The sequence below is a fragment of the Rhinolophus sinicus genome, chromosome 13, assembly GCF_057876585.1.
Source record: "Rhinolophus sinicus isolate RSI-liver-muscle chromosome 13, RSI-T2T, whole genome shotgun sequence".
NCBI lineage: Eukaryota > Metazoa > Chordata > Mammalia > Chiroptera > Rhinolophidae > Rhinolophus > Rhinolophus sinicus.
In genome coordinates this window covers 8825395-8842901 of record NC_142513.1, presented here as the reverse complement: position 1 = coordinate 8842901, position 17507 = coordinate 8825395, and the positions used below count along the sequence as shown (strand labels likewise).

General features: G+C 41.5%; 1 protein-coding gene across 1 annotated transcript; it reads left to right on the top strand.

Annotated features, from left to right (window-relative positions):
• The first annotated feature begins 263 nt into the window (after nucleotides 1-263).
• PARD6B (par-6 family cell polarity regulator beta) lies at nucleotides 264-16795 on the top strand. The gene is made up of 3 exons (XM_019726092.3): nucleotides 264-735; nucleotides 5242-5464; nucleotides 13790-16795. The coding sequence occupies exons 1-3, from the start codon at nucleotides 670-672 to the stop codon at nucleotides 14617-14619; spliced, it is 1119 nt and encodes a 372-aa protein (XP_019581651.1). The 5' UTR covers nucleotides 264-669; the 3' UTR covers nucleotides 14620-16795.
• Nucleotides 16796-17507: the final 712 nt, after the last annotated feature.

Here is a 17507-nt window from a genome sequence, read left to right as displayed (position 1 = left end):
GCTTCCGGCCGGCCTTCCCGGGGCGGAAACCCCAGAGCCCGCGCATGCGCTTTCCAGCTCTCCTGCTCGGTCACAGAGGCCCACAGCTTCAGGTGATCCCGCCCCTCCCTCTCAGCGCAAGACCAATCGCGCGGCGGTGGGCGGGAATTTCTAGGAGGCGGCCCGCCCAAGGTCTGTGCGAGACGGGTGTCGATTGGCTGGCGCCTCAGGCGCAGGTGCGCGCTTCCTATTGGGTGTGGGCGGAGCGCGAGCCGCCGAGTCTTCCACGGAGGCTGCAGGTGAGCGCGCGCACGCGCCGCGGCTCCCGCCCGCCCCGGGTGCGCGCGCGCGGGCTCGCGGGGGAGGCGGCCGAGAGCGAGGCTGCGGCGCCTGTCGCCTCTGCTCCGCCCCCTCCGCCTCCTCCTCCGCCGTCGCGGCAGCCGCCGAGGCCCGGAGGGAGAGTCGCGTCCCCGCCCGCCGCTTCGCCAGTCCGACCCTCGGTGTCGCCGTGTGAGGAGTCAGCCGAGCGGATCTCTGTGCGGACACCCGAGCCGCTGGCGCTCCTCTGCAGGTGCCTGTGAGGAGGCCCCCGGGCCGCTGCCGCGTCCGGAGCCCGCCGACCGTGCACTCCCTCCCCGCGCTCCCGGGGGTCGGCCCGGCTGGGAGGCCGCCGCGGGGCCCGGCCTCAGCATGAACCGCAGCCACCGGCACGGGGCAGGCAGCGGCTGCCTGGGCACCATGGAGGTGAAGAGCAAGGTGCGCGGGGCCCGGGCTGGGCGGAGCGGCCGTCCGATGGGGTCCGGGGCCCGGGGGAGGCACGGGGGCGGCCTGAGGAGCTGCCGGGGAGCCTGGGACGGTGGAGGCGCGGTAGTGGGATTTGGAGGCAGGAGATGGTGGATAATAAACTTGCTGAGAAGGGAGGGGAGAAAGGCGGGGGCCTTGTGTCTGCTCCTGGCCCAGGTAGGAAAAAGACCAGTGGAGCATTTTATCTCGTTCCTTAAATCTCATTCCTGTTCAAGGATGGGAGTAGGGGCCAAGATACCACCGAGGCGCTTGAGCGCAGCGTGGTTTCTAAAGGTTTGGGGGAGTTCTTCCTCCTGGCCTGTGAGTACAAGGTGTTTGGAGCACCCGCGATCACAACATGTTACCCGTTTCTGTGGTGCAGGGGTTCCTCGAGTGGTGAACGAGAGAGAAAGAACCCAGGGAACTAAAGAGCCCTTTGAAAGTTAGCTTTGCTTCCTGCTAGGGGTTTTCCTAGCGCGAACTTCGGTGTGCATTTAATCTGTAAAATTAGCACTATCACCTTTCGTTTGAGGAGCACTTTACAGTTCGAGTCTCGATGCTCTTTTCATTCCAGCATGCTACCTTTTCACATCAAGTGTTTTCGTTCTTGACCAGCGGTATGCCAAGCTGCTGATAATTAACGTCGGTAGCCATTGAATTCCTCAATTGCAAGAGTAGTCAATAGGGATTAGGTAGGGAATGGAATTTGAAGGTGGTCGGCAGCCACAGGCACGTTTTCAGCAAGATTTTTATGAATTGAAGAGCCAAAAGGAGCTGAGATAATCTAGTGTGATTCTCTGAGAACACAGAGTATGACTTCCCCAAGCTCTGCTTTGAAGACAAAACCTTAAAGCCGTTTTACAGAGGAACTTTCAGGCTTTCTGGAATACAAACGAGGACGCTGGCTGGGCCCTGAGAACGTTTAACATAAGAGTTGGGAAGACCAAAGTACTTAAAAGCGTAGGAGAAAAGTAAAAGCATACCAACTTCAAAAATAATGAAATCAGTGAATGTAAGACTGCTAAGAATGCAAAATCGAGGAGTGATTTTGAGTGAAGTGGGGTAAGGCAAGCTCCCTGGAGCCTGTGGGTAGAATGGTTTTTATTATCTAGAGTTGATAAGCAAAGTTCTGTAAGTTGTTGTAACTGAGATCATCACATCAAGAATATCAACATTCATTTTTTAACATGGTTTTAAAATGTTATCTGTGACTTAACTTGTATCAGGATAGGCCCGAGTTTCAGAAACTATTCTGTTTAATAAGAATAGAAATGTGATTAGAGCAATAATTTAAGGGATACTAAGGAATATGCTCTTCCTGGCGTCCTGCATGGACCTGCCAAAACAAATTGAAGTGACAGTACTTGAACTAAGGGTTAAGATAACTCAAAATAGAGCTTTTCCTCCAGCAGTATAGTGGTGCTGGTGGTTCATGCCCAATGGTTGAACCTTCTCATGGCATTTGTTGTAAATCTAGTTTGGTTTTGTGGGAGTTGAGGTTAAGAAAAGAAAAACATTTATGATATTGCGTGATATTAAAATTCAGTTTGTGGTCCTAATCTTGGTAGCAAGTCAGTAATTTTTTTAATCATAGGGGAAAATGAGTAGGAATTCTAGGTGCACTGATAAATACAACCAAATAGTAATTTATCTCTCAGGCTAGGAAACCTTGAGCACTGGGGGACTGGAATTTCAGGCTTTCTGCCCTTCTGCCAACTGACTTATGAATCTTTCCCATACTTAGTCTAAACTATATGTTAAATATTTGACCTGCCATGCTGTACTGTTAGTGAACCATGTCTCTTAAATAGAATCAAGGCATTCTGAGAACCTGCAGGGAACGAAGTGTCATCCCACTATTGTTCTAGCTGGCGCTAAATCTGCACAGTATAGATACTCTTTCTAGTGTGTCTGTGACACCTTGTGTTTCAGATATGTATTGTTGATACATTTATTTTTTAATGGCACTTGTCATTTTTACCATTTAAAAATATTTGGATAGATGTTTGTAACAATATTTCCTTTTTCATTGCTTTAGTGGTATCACAGCTTTTTATAAAACTGATCACTACGTAAGTGGTTAGGGTGTAACCACGACGAGGTGATATGCAAATCCACATTTCAGGATCTCTTCTGCATAGAAAAGAGTCAACTTTATTATCTTTGCTCCTGGAAGGGAAAAATGGTATAAATAAATTAATGGATAATGCAAATGTAGCTATAGTTAAATTGTGATACCGGGTACCATGTGACTTTTCTTTGGTAACTTATTTATCTTCCTGTTTCTACAGAGTTGGGAAAGTTCTTAATCAATAATCAAGGTGGTGTCCTTTAATAACCTTGGAACAGTCTTTGCGCTGTACATTTCCTAATTATTATTCATGGACAAACAGAATATTAAAATTAAGTTTGCATTTCTAGAATGTACCAACAGAAGATAGGAAGAGGATGTTTATTCACATTCTGGGTGGCCAGGAAAAAGTAGATCAGGCTAAAAAGTTGTAAAGTTCCCATAATGAATAGTTCTTGATTAGTCTTGATTTTATCTCGATTGTAGTATTTTTCTTCATGTAGTAAACAGTTCTCTTAATCCTGTTGTTTTGATGCAAGAAGCATAACAATTTCTCCCTTTTTTTCCCTGCTAACATTTGCAAAAGGGCACATCTACTGAATCCATACATTGTTTTTTATCATAACATTTAAGCAAGAGAAAAAAATGTTGAGCAAAGAATTTTCATCCAAAAGCTTTGGGAAAAACATTGAAGCCCTAAATTGTTCAATTATTAGATGTTACTTCCATTGGTGTATCAGGGGAGGTGATAAACCCTGGGATGAATCAGAAAGCACTAAGAACTTCAAGTTGTGATATCAGAATAAAGAAAATGGAGGAGAAACTATGACTTTTGATAACATCATAACGCTCACTGATATGAAGGGTGTGCCTGAGTTTTTATTTACTTTGAAATGAGAAGGTGTGACTAAACTTTTTGAGAGTTTTAGGTATGAGTCACCTTATTTTCTTGACAAATATTAATGTTTATGATTCAGGAATGTATTTTGGAAACTTAATTATTTATTAGCGGTAAGAGGTAGTTTTAGTGAATTTTTATTTTAATTTGAAACTAGTGAGTAGCGTGGGTATAAGCAAGGCCGATGAACTTCGTACAGACAAAGCTGTGACACCAGACATCCCATAGGGTCCTTGGGAGAATGAATTGACACATTTGTAACCTCAAATTATTCTGATAGGGACTTTCTCTGCATGATGCTTAAGGTTGTCTTAGTGGTGCTGATAATAGATATTTAGAGGGAAAATGAGTTCAAAGGCCGAACACAGCAAACATTTGTCTAAAAAAAATTTTTTTTTAAATTTTTTATTAATCAACCACAGGAGTTAACTGAGCTTTTAATGTGTGGTCTCCACTGATTCCTAAGAGTGTGATTGTAGTTACGTAGCATTTCCCAAACTTGGCTGGTATGCGTTTTTGAGGCAGGTTGAGAACCTTTCGTAGGTTTCCACATTGGGGGAAATGCCATGCTAGTCCCGTAGTAAGTCAGATAGATCCTGTTTATTACAGACTAAATGAAGCCAGCCCTTAGTGTTGAATAAGAGCCACTTTAATAATTTAACATTTGGAGAGCAGAATTGTGATTCTGGAGTAGGGAAGCAGACCTCAGAAGCAGAATTGGGAAGATAAATATTGGTACTCCCTGTTTGTGTGATCCCTTAATACCTCTCTGATGTAATTTTTCTCTTTATTCACTAATTGGTGAGCTCGTGTATTCCTCAGCCTTTCAATCTCTAGGGTCTAGCACGGTGCCAAGCACATAAACACTTCTTACATTAATTGGATAGTTGTAGGACATATATTTGATGTATTAATAAAGCTTTTTTACAGTATTAACATAGGGAAGATGCATCTTATCTCTAGACCTATTTCTTACATGATATACTTCCATTTGTATCATACCTTAAATCCCAAGAAGTTCGAAGTTTTTTGTATATGTTTCTGTTACTTCTTGCCACTTCCTGTGAAATTGTAATTCCTTTTATGGGGGAAGAAACTTAGATGCTTTTTGCTAACAGTCGAAATAAAGACTTGGGCACATCTTGTGACCCTGTGGCCTGAGTGAGGAGAGTATTGCTGTCAAGATTCAAGCCCTAGACAGGGTTTGAGCTGAGTCACGCACTGTGCAGGACAGTCCCCAGTGAGGCCTGGCTACCCCAGGGATTGAGTGGAGCCTGCATCTCTTGAAGGGGGTGCCCTTCAGAGACGAGGCAGTGAGAAGGCACATTTCTGTGCCTTTCTTAGTGCTGTTTTATCACCAGGGAATGAGGTTTCTGACAAGAGACTGTGTCACTGCAGCTATCGTCTTTATTAAGGGAAATGATATGCCTCTTGATTTTTCTATGGCATGCATTTTAAAATTTGGTCCTGTTACTTTTTTTTTTAATGGATATGTTTATTATATTTATAGTTTGGAGCAGAATTTCGTCGGTTTTCACTGGAAAGATCAAAACCTGGAAAGTTTGAGGAGTTTTATGGATTACTACAACATGTTCATAAGATCCCCAATGTTGATGTTTTAGTCGGCTATGCAGACATCCATGGAGACTTACTACCGATAAATAACGACGATAATTATCACAAAGCTGTTTCAACGGCCAATCCACTGCTTAGGATTTTTATACAAAAAAAGGGTAAGTACCGCTGCTTACAAAAATAGTTCGAGAAATAGAAGCTTATTTTCCTCATTAATATTGGATATAAGGACTTTGCCGTGGACGTAATGAATACACATTTTGTGTGAATCTTCTTACCATATTAACTAATAAGTGGGTTTAAAACATTTGTGATATTGTTGGGTTAATGATTATCTTTACACTGCACTAAGTGTATTTTAGACACTCTGTGTTTTTAATTTAATTTTAACCCTCTTAGATTTTTTTATAATAGAAATTAGTAATGTATTGAATCTTTTTTTTTTTTTTTTTTTTAATTTATTGGGGAAGGGGAACAGGACTTTATTGGGGAACAGTGTGTACTTCCAGGAGTTTTTTCCAAGTCAAGTTGTTGTCCTTTCAATCTTAGTTGTGGAGGGCGCAGCTCAGCTCCAGGTCCAGTTGCCATTGCTAGCTGCAGGGGGCACAGCCCACCATCCCTTGCGGGAGTCGAGGAATTGAACCGGCAACCTTGTGGTTGAGAGCCCACTGGCCCATGTGGGAATCGTACCGGCAGCCGTCGGAGTTAGGAGCATGGAGCTCTAACTGCCTGAGCCACGGGGCCGGCCCATGTATTGAATCTTCACTTCATTGAATGGAATTTTGTCCATTCGGAAAGATGTGGTAGGAAGAGTATGACTTTGGAGTCAGAGAAACATTTTAATTTTTTGGTGGCAACCCACTTTCAAGTGCTGTGCTTACTACTTAATAGATACCTGAAAGAAAGTTAGTTATGCTTCCTACATCTCAGTGTCCTTTTGTATAAACTGAACATATTATCGCATAGGATTATTAGAAAGATCAAATGAACTAAGTGCAGTGCCCTGGCACGTAGTAGTAGGCAGGCAGGCAGTAAATGTTTCCTTTCTCTTTTAGAATATTTTTCACAGAAATTAAATTAGTTAATTTTCTGGAAAATTATTTTGGAGGAATGTAAACATTGATATTAGTCTTACAATGAACATTTGAAATAAGTACTCTATATGGCAAGCATTTTCAAATGTATTTTGAATCCTAAAGCTTTTTCTTTCTTTTTTTTTTTAACTTCATGGCCTCCTTCGTGTGTGTGTCTTGTCTGCAGATGGGCATGTCGTGTGCCATTTATTCCTTTGTCTTTGGTAAATAAAGAGGTTTAGAAAGCCAGCATGAGAGCAGCAGGCCCCCAGTATTGGTGGGATAATTAAAGCTTTACCATGTCTGTAAACCAACCCAGAAAGCAATTTGGGAGAATGGGAGGGATTACCCTTGAGGATGAAACTTTCTTTCCAGCCAGTTGATAAGCATTGGACCACTCCCAGGGCTTTGAAATTCCACTGATTATGTGTCATGTATCTTTGCTTTTCTGGGTTTGGAAGAACTAAAGTCCACCAACAGAATAAACCTCCCCTTGACTATTTACAAAATACTGACAAACACAGTTTTCCCAGAGACCCCTGAGATGGATTTTGTAGATAATTGGTGGGGTACAATTAGAGTATTACTTTAGAAATATTAATTTGGCTGTTGGGAAGAATTGGAGTGAGCCGCTTTCTAGAGGAGAGAGCAAGAAGCAGGCGGTGAAGAGGCAGCTGGGAAGAGCCCCAGGGAAGGCGGTAGGTGAGGAAAGTAGCTGTGGAAATACAGCGGGAGTATTTGACAGTCACTGTGCTCTGCTGGATGGTGCCGCGTTGAAGAGTTGTCCAACAGAGAGCTGCTTTCTGGGTTTGAGCCTGGTGCGGGGACGGTGCCGGAAACAAGCAGAATTTGGAAGAAGGATTGACTTGGAAAGAAAATCGGTTTGGTTTTAGAACAAAAAAGTTTATCTGGCTGGTGAATTTCAACCATGTCATTAGGAAATTGGAAATGGTAGACTGGAGCTTCGGATAGAAATCTAGAGTCTGTCAGAGTTGAAATTTTCAGTAGCCATCAGGATTAGCAGAGATGAAGACAGGCATAGACGCTTGGAAAGCTGTGTACAGAACCCTGAGAAGAAAGGTAGAGGAGAGAAGGACCAAACATTCGAGTGGAATTTGTCATTGTAAGCAGAAGGATTTAAATCATTGTTGTTGATTAGTAGGCCTTTCTGGTTAGCAATTGTAATTTTCATTAAAAATTTAGTTGCTCTTTGGAATGTGTATGCCAATGTAGAATGACTTTTTAACTACTGCCACCTGACGAAATTGTTAGACAGAGTATAGGAGCTGGTTTATACCACCACCTGTTTTTGTTACTGGAATTGTAACACTTACATGATCATGAGATTAATCCTAACATCTTTTAAGGTGGGTTATCTTCCGCTATTTCTTTTTTAAATATGTATCTATGTGAACACAAGTTTTCTGTGTCGTGAAGGTGAACGTCCAGTACAATCAATAGCCCTTAGAGTTTGATTTAGAAATAGGCAGTCCCTTCAACAGTGAAGTTTTGTTTTTAAAAATATAAATTTAATACAAATATGGCTTAAGCAAATAATGAATGTTAAGTTGGTCAGTTCATTCCTGCATTAAACCCTCTACTGGCTTTTCAGTGCATTCGGAATAAACGCCTTCCTGGTCTGGACGTCACAAGCTCATCGTCCTCCATTCTCCCACTCCCTCCAGGCTCCCTCCCCCTCATCACAGCCAACCACACTGGCTTTCTCTCTGTCCTCAGACTTGGTTGCTGTCTCTGCTTTTGCACTGGCTTTTTCTTGTTGAGAAAGCTTTCCCTTTAGTTCTTCCCATGGCTGCCTCCTCTTACTTCAGATCTTAGCTCAAATAACTGTCTCAGAGGGGTCTCTTCTGACCACCCTGGCTAAAGCACCACCACCCCTACCCCCACACCTCACACCCCCACATCCCCCCACACCCCGGCCTTCAGCAGATTACCTCTGAAGACCTGGAATTACCTTATTTAAGTATGAGTTAACTTTCTGTCTTACAGACTTACACAGTGCCCTGTGACTCACGGTAATACTTTTTCTGTCAAAGCTCAACAGATGCTTAAGTAGAAAGCTGATTTCATGTAAGCTTTAATGGACATTAAATTCAAGAAATTAACATGAAGCATGACATTTAGTATAGTTAACATTTTACTGCTTAGTTATAACACATTTTCTGTTTTCTTGGCTTATTGAACCCAATTTAGGAATCAACAGGGCAGCCATTACAGTTGATGCAGTACCAAGTGATTTTTTAAAAACAAATTACAAAGCCATTTAAAAATTTAAAGCCACATGATCTTTTAAAATCCGATACACTCTACTAAATAAAGTTTCTTTGATGTGAAAGCTCACAATTGAATACATAAATGACTATTGCGTGAACTCGAAGATAGTGATGAAAAGTTTTATGTTTTATAATAATTTTTTTCTGTGAGAAGAAAAACCCCATACTCTATTTCTAGGGCTGTTATCATGGAAGTAAAAACAAAACAAAAAACCTAATATCTTAAAAGTTATATTCACAAAGAGGACACGCAGGCCTTTTGCCAACCCCCTTCCCTGTTGGAGTTTAGAGTGTCCTCATGCATTTGAGGGAGGGAGGCGAGGAGGCACAGAGTAGAGTTTTCCTTCCCTTGTTTAGGTTATTGTGCAGTAAACAGCATTAGAAAATAGTTAAAGGTTGTATGTTTAAAATATAGGTCATTCCTGTAGGTGTGGCATCCAGCCAGGGAAATGTGCATTTGTTAAAAACTTCCAGGTCGTCCTGATGATTAGCCAAGTCTGGGTCCGTCGAGAGGCTCAGACTCCTCGCCAGATCGGATCAGAATATCTACACCACCGCTTCTTGCTATATATATATATATATATATATCACCATCTGTTTTTGTATGGCATTACACAACTACGTTTACGTCTTGGCTTTATTCAGAGGAGTTTGTTAGAAACACTAGAAGGGCCTCGCTTTAAACATCATCTTACTAAAGACATGGCCTTACGGCCCAGACACCTGAAACTGGGCAGGCACCTGAATAATCTCTTCGAACTTCCCTGTGCAGTGGACGTTATTTTGTAAATGTATCATAAGGTTATATTTTAATGAATCAGGGTTTAATTTAGAAATGGTCTAAAGGATATACACTTTAATAGTAAATTGTAAGAAGATAATTTAACAAAAGATATGGCCTCAAAAATAAAAAGTGAAATAAAATAGAAGAAACTGTGGCGCAACATCTCAGAATATGACACCAGTTCTCAAGACAGAAACCTGGGAGTCGCTTTTGACACATACCTACTTTTCAGTCACCAGCCGATTAAAACTGAGTTTGGATTTTTTTTCGAATGTATTTCCCCATCTCCACCACCTGCTCCAGGTCAGGTAGCATCCTGTCCCGGCAGTGGTCTCCCCCCCGTCCCCTCAGGTCCATTCTCCAGCTTGCAGCCAGCGTGAGCTTCACGGAGCAACCAGAATCCTTGTTGCTTCCCGTTGCCCTTCGGCAGAAGGCCGCCATCCGCCTTAACACTTCCCTGCAGGCCCTGGGTGTCGGCCTGGCCCCTGGCTGCCTCTGACTGGCTCTGGACTACTCCTCCCTCCCCACCCACCCTTTAATCTCACTGCAGTCGGGTCCTGAGCCACATAATGGGGCTCCTGTCAGTGAAGCAGACCATATATACAAAGGTGACCCCATAAGATTGTAATGGAGCTGAAAAGTTCTGTTGTAGCACATCGAGTCACGCACGTGTTTGTGGTGGTGCTGGTGTAAACAAACCTGTGCTGCCAGGCGTATAAAGTATAGAACATACAATTATGTACAGTCCATGATCCCTGACTGATAGTAAATATGTGATTGGCTTGCGTATTTACTATACTTGTTATCACTATTTTAGAATGTCCTCCTCCTCCTTATTATTACCTGTGCTGTCCACAGTCCACGCTGTGGACACCAGCAGCCTCCCCTCCTGTCTCCTGATTACATCATTTTGTCCTGTGCTGCAGTTAGTCTCCTGTTTGTAGAGGTTGGTTGCCTAGGAGCCACCGCCTGGGCCATGCAGCTAGGTGTGCAGTCGGCTGGACTAGAGGTTTGTGTGAGCGCACTGGTGTTCGCACACCCATGAACTCACTGCATTCCAAACGCTAAGCGGCCCGTCAGTACCTGGACTCCTGCGTCTCCCCCATCCCGCTCCTCTCTTTATTCGTTGTAGTCTGTGCCTGGAAAGTCCATCCTTCCCTCCTCCCTGATTAGCTGCTGGCTCCTTTTCCAGTCTCAGCGTGAGCCTCACTTCCCTGGGGAAGCCTTGCCTTCCCCTGTGAACCGGGCTGGGCTCCCACTTACATACAGGCTCCCAGGGCACAGCAGACACGGCGGCCCTCGGCATCCTTGTAATGATGTGATGGTTTGACACTGTCAGTTGCCATCTCGTCACTTACACTGTAGGCACCGTGAAAGTAAGCGCCTTACCTGTTCTGTTCCCTTCGTCAGCAGCCCAGGGAGCCTGGCTACAGACAGGCGCTTCTGGGACATTCGCTGATTGACTTGTGTTAAGAAGAGGGGATCTGCAAAATTTGAATATTGCTTCCAATGACGTTTTATCCTTTTAAAGTTGCCAGATCTGTTTCATTTAACCATTTTGGATTAGAACAAGGGCTGGCAAACGAAGGCTTGCTGGCTGTTTTGTAAATAAGATTTTCTTGGAACACAGCCATGCTCTCCTTTATGGATTGCCTGTGGCTGCTTTTGCCACAGACTGACCTGCTATATTTGCTATATCACTCCTTACAGGGAAGGTCATAACCCTTGGATTAGAACAGTTTCAAAACTTCTTTCATTCTTCCCTGTTTCCTGCTAAACTTCAAACATTATAATCTTGAACTTTCTTGATGACTCCAACATGAATTGTTACGGTTTTGTTACTGTACAGAGATGCTGACGGTGTTTATGTAAAGTTTTTTCTTTTTTTAGATTTGCTTATTATCCACTGTAGGCTTTTATTTCTCGTATCTGTGCCTGCCACTCACTAGTGGGCCCTGACCTCCCCCCACCCCCCCACCCCACCCCCGTCCCCGCTCTGAATCTGTAACTTAGGACTCTGAGCTAAGGAATGAAATAACCAGGCTTTTCAGAATTAACGTTTAAAGAGTAAAAGGTTCGGAGGGAGGGCCTGCAGGGAATGTGGCTGTTCAGTGGCCGTCCAGGTGGATCCTTGTCCGTTCCAGTTAGCGGAGACGCCGGCTGAGGGCCAGGCTCGGTAAGGGAGGTTTTGCTGCGTGAGCCGACATCATGCACTGTTGCATAAGCCTGGGTTTATACAAGTGGAAGGTTGCTATGAACCAAGTTTCCAAACTTTCCATCTCATTGAGTTCAGTGCTTTGATATACATACTCAGGTAGAAAGTGAACTCCCATTCCCTGTGGACATTCACCTTTACACTTTAACACCCTGCACCCTGGCTTTCTGCCAAAATATTTCTTTTCCCAGTGGCTGGAAACTGATTAGCTCCATGGGAGGACAAAGGAGGCTTTGTACTGGGCATATTGCTTCTGAGAATTTAGCAGAGAGCATTCAAACAGTTTGGATGCGATGCCAAATTATGCAGATTTGGGGGTTTTGTCAGGTTTCCCATGAATAGGTATGTAGGCAATTTAATTTTGTTCTCAGTTTGTATGGTCTGGAATTTCCCTTATAAATATGTGGGCTTTCTTCATTGATTGTTTGAAAATGAATATACAAAACTTAGAGAAAATACATTTAGTAGAGGATGATTGTTGTTAGATTTTTGGCCAAATTTTGCCAAAAAGATTGTTGTGTCAGTGGATTTATTGCCAAAGCGAAATTATAAATAAATTTCTGTGTTTGTAAGAACAAGTGCAAACACTTTATAAATGAAGACAAAATTATCCTCGGGGGAAAATGCCAAAAATGAAGGACCCCTAGTCTTGTATATTTCTCTGAAACTAGCTTTTGAAGGATGTCCACGTAGCATGAGAAAAGAACACTGAGGTTCTCCATTCTCCGGCACACAGTTGATACAACCTGGGAACGCCAAGGTATTTTCCTAGGAAGACCTGGATCGGGTCTTTTCTCTGTAACTTCCTTTGTATCCTTTACTTCCTGGTCTGCAAGGTAAAGATGATAATACTTATCAATAAGGCGGAGTGAGAGTCAGGCGAGAGAATACCAAAGGCCTGTACAAAGGGTGATGTTACTATTGTCTGCAGCAGTAGCTGAGTCGAGGATTTTGAACTAGTTCTTTGCAGATGGGGGTGAGGGGAGACTCATGTGTTTAGTTTATCCTGTTATTTTTAAAACATGACTTCCACTTTTGTGCCTGCTATTAATTTCATTTCCTTTTCTACTTCTCATTCTCTGATGAGAAGATGTTTTGTTTGTAGACTGTCTTTCTTCAGCAATGTAATTTAAGAATATCTGGTTTTAGGTGCCCTGTGTTCCCTTACTTTGCATCAGAGATTATAACTTGTTGGCTTGAAGAATGAATTCAACCCCCAGATGTCATTGAGCGCAAACAAGTTTTTGTTGTTGTTTAACTGCGTGTCAGCATTTAAAAATGGGAAGATTTTGACCTAAAAAACAACACTCTCGGGCAAATTGGATTTGGCCACTCAAGTGAAGAAAAGCTTCCTGGGTGCAGAGCCGCTGTGCCATTAAATGGGGCAGGAGCTCTCCAGCTTGTTGTCCGTCACCACCACTGAGACAAAATGTCCCTGCACTTTATTGTTTTTCACACAGTGAAGAAAAAAGTTAAAAATCGTATACCTCAGCCTCTTTCAAAAGTGGAAAAATTAAGAACTCCCTCAGAAAACGGAGGGAGAGTGTGTTTGCAGAATCCCCAAATTCCTGTGTTTGATATGCATTCATCTAATTACATTATCACTTAGTGTGTATTATCTGCTTTATTTAATTACGTTATCTGCCCAGCCAACCTCAGGTATTTGAGTTTGTGCTGTTGATCTGCCTTGGGAATCCAAAGTGTCCCCTTTCCTGTCATTGAGTTGAATATGACAAACATGCAAATTGGAGGTGTTTTAAACAAATGAAGGAAAAGTATATTTTAAGTAACTTGTGTGAAATAATGCTTAAGAATGTGTTTGTAAAACTTATCTGAATTTCATTTGCCATGCTTAATGTTGCTTCATAGTTGTTGAGCTTTATCAAATTTAACTTCAACATTTGGTAATTTTATGTGTACTTGAGAGGGCCACCTAGTGGTCGTTTCTGATATCGCCTGACTGCTGCACTACATTTTCATCTGCTTAGAATAAGCTAATATTTAACTAGTGTGTTTATGTACCAAATGCATTTTAGCTATCTTTTCTGTACAGATTCAGCCGTAGATAAATGGGTGTTTTTACAGCATTTCCATAATTATTTTATTTTATTTTTAAACAGAAGAAGCAGACTACAGTGCCTTTGGTACAGACACGCTAATAAAGAAGAAGAATGTTTTAACCAATGTGTTGCGTCCTGACAACCACAGGAAAAAGCCCCATCTAGTCATTAGCATGCCCCAGGACTTCAGACCTGTGTCATCTATTATAGATGTGGACATTCTCCCAGAAACACATCGTAGGGTCCGTCTTTACAAATACGGCACCGAGAAACCCCTAGGATTCTACATCCGGGATGGCTCCAGTGTCAGGGTAACACCGCACGGCTTAGAGAAGGTCCCAGGAATCTTCATCTCCAGACTTGTCCCCGGAGGTCTGGCTCAAAGCACAGGACTATTAGCTGTTAATGATGAAGTTTTGGAAGTCAACGGCATAGAAGTTTCAGGGAAGAGTCTGGATCAAGTGACAGACATGATGATCGCAAACAGCCGCAACCTCATCATCACGGTGAGACCGGCAAACCAGCGGAACAACGTTGTTAGGAACAGTCGGACCTCGGGCAGTTCCGGCCAGTCCACGGATAACAGCCTTCTCGGCTACCCCCAGCAGCTGGAGCCGAGCTTTGAGCCCGAGGATGAAGACAGCGAGGAAGAGGACATTATTATCGAGAACAATGGGGTCCCACAGCAGATCCCTAAAGCCGTCCCTCTTACCGAGAGCCTGGAATCATTAACGCAGATAGAACTCAGTGTGGGGTCTGGGCAGAATGGTTTTATTCCTTCTAATGAAGTGAGCTTAGCACCCATAGCAAGTGGCACAAATACAGAATTTGAAACACGTGCTCCGGATCAGAAACTCTTAGAAGAAGATGGAACCATCATAACACTATGAAACCATTGTTGGAATGTTTTCTGTGTGAGGGTGCCATGGGGACTTGTACATTTGGCTAGTTTAAAGCATATATACCTCTGAACCAGCGACTTGGAATAGGCATGAGAAAAAATATTGTAAGCTTAAAATGTTACTAAATTCGTAGTTTGATCATTGCTAATATGAACTTGGGTGGGTCAGAGGTGAATTTAAGTCTAAAACAAAGGGGCCTTTGCTAATGATAGATGTGCGTTTGCTATTTTGTCTCTAGAGAACTGGATGTTAGAGCACATTCTCAGAACTATGTGAGAGGACTAGATCATTTCCGTCTGAAGTGGTTGCATATTTAACCTGCTGTGCAGAGCCCAGTTAATTTTTTCTTTATATTTTTAAAAATTCTAATGTGAAGACGTCTGATTCTCTCTTTTGGTACCTTGGGGACCTCAGCTCCTATGTTCCTGTATTTTATTTTCATTTTTTAAGTGTTCTTCTGTTGTGAATTGTAACTAAGTAATGTTTTCAAGTGCTTTTTTTTTTTCTTTCTAATTTCTAAGAAATCAACCCGATTGTTTTTAGGAGTTGCTTCCTATGTTATAAAGCATTGAAACGATGTTCCTGAAGTAAGAAACTAACCGTTGTTTAAGTTCATGTTTGTCCATCCTGTTGCTTTCAGATTTACAAACTCATTCCATGTGGGTATAACTTATTCTGAAAAGCAATTCCATGGACTCTGGGCACATGGGAGACTCTCCCTTAACCTTAACCTGTTCTCATCTGCATTCCCAATCTTACTGGAAATCATTCCTTTTATTGTTTGTGTGTGTGTTTTTGGTGTGCTTTTATACTCTTGTAATGTATTTGAATAGTGCGAATCATTTTGGATAAAAAAAAATGCACCCAAATTAAGAGATTTTTACACACAGGACAAACTTGTGCACTTTTTATATGAACAATTTGGGTTTCCTTAATGGGATTTCTAGGAACACTGCCTACACTTTATGAAAATTATATAGTATTCACCTTTGACAGGTAGAGTTTATTGCTATTAATTTTATGAGGCTATTTATTACTTTCCAATGCATCCACTTAGAACAAGTTACGAGTAAGGCTGCTAACCTTCATTCCTTGCCTGATTTCACTGTACACTGTGCCCAAACACTACAGTATGTTTGTACATAGAAGCTGAGACGAGGATGAAGTACGTAAGTTCCCTGTGGCTTATGGATATTTCTCTCAGAGTTATTTATTGATTAATTTTATGGTAGGGCTAGGATGGACACCTTTATAACAATTGTGTGCTATGAAAACAATGAAGAATCAAAGGACTCCGTTTTGAAGGATATTTTCACTATATGGTCAAAGGATATGAAGAAGCAAAGTCTGGATTAAATGAAACTCACTTGACTCAGAATACTTAAATGTATTTTGTTCACATGACCACTAAACATATTGTCACTAAACTGTTAACTGCACAACATGTCATACAATGTACTTTTTGTTGAATTCACCCAAGTTCTTCCACTTCTGTACCACTATTTTTTAATGGCATTCCAGCTTTAACATTCTGTGAGTTTTGTAAATTTGGCTCTTGAATGGCAAAAATGTTACTATGTAGAAGGTTACATTTCATTTATATTATAAGCGGTGCAGGGGTTCAACATTTTAAGTAAAAATACTTTCACACACTACCTCTCTCTCTTTTTTTAAACAAAGTTTTAACATCAGAACTTTTCTCATGGGGAAAAAATACTACAGGGCTTGACTTTTTGTACAAATTTTAACTGTAAAATACAGATTTTCCTTGTATGTATTCATGAAAGTAGAAATCAAAGCTGCTAGTGCTTTTTATTTTAATTATCCTACTAAGGGTATATGTCAGTGGTGTTTTCGACTAGAGCTCTCATTTAAATTATTGGTAAAATAATTGATTACTAGACGTATTGTAGAACCAAAGATCTTGGTTCTACAATAAAATGTCAATTCATTGGTAGTCAGAATTAATTCAAGTGTATCTTATTAACAGAAATATCGGTGGATTCAGCATAAAATTTTATAGTACTTAATGTCAAGCCTAACTGTGAATTTTGTTCTGTATCTTTTAAGTAAATTTATGATAATGTTCTCATGCGCTATCAACAAAATATATGTACTTTTATGAACTGAATTTTCTAATTAAATTTTACATGCGACAACATGATTTTTACATGAATGATACTTTGTTTAAACTATCAAATGTCAGTATTTTACTACAATTTTATTATAAAATGTACATTATCACTAAATGAACTTTGATTTTAAAAATCAAATTAGCTTTAGTTGTATATTATTTTTTACAAATAAAGATAGACTTCTCTAAGGCTACTTTCTTGTTTGCAAATACATGAGAAGCCACCCAACAATCATTTACCCTATTGCATAAGTTACAGCAAGGTCCTGGCTTCTTTAGCTTTTAATTTATAAAAGATAAACACCGAATTGTATGTACATTTACTGCAAGTTGTGTGCACGTGTGGCTGTGGACTGGAAGATAGCATTTAAAATGTAGTTAATTCTGATAATGTGAGAAACTGCTTGATACCCAGAGTTATCATTTATGTTGTTTAAGATGTAGTGTGAGAGTTTATCTTCTGAAACTCAAATTCACTTAGTTATACTTTTCATTGCCACCCTATATGTGTTGAATTCAATTTATACTGAAAAATTAGAAAGGCCCAAGATAAAACTGACCGTCTTCCTGAGCCACTTCTAATCCCAAATTAGTCGCCCTGTCATTGGCTAGTTGATCTCAGTACTAACTCTTCAACCAGTGTGGAGGATAATCCTTCTAATTCCTTCCCCCAATTAAAAACAGATTGAAATACCCTCGAAATAAGAATTCAACATCCTGGCCGTGGAATTCTTCACATCGT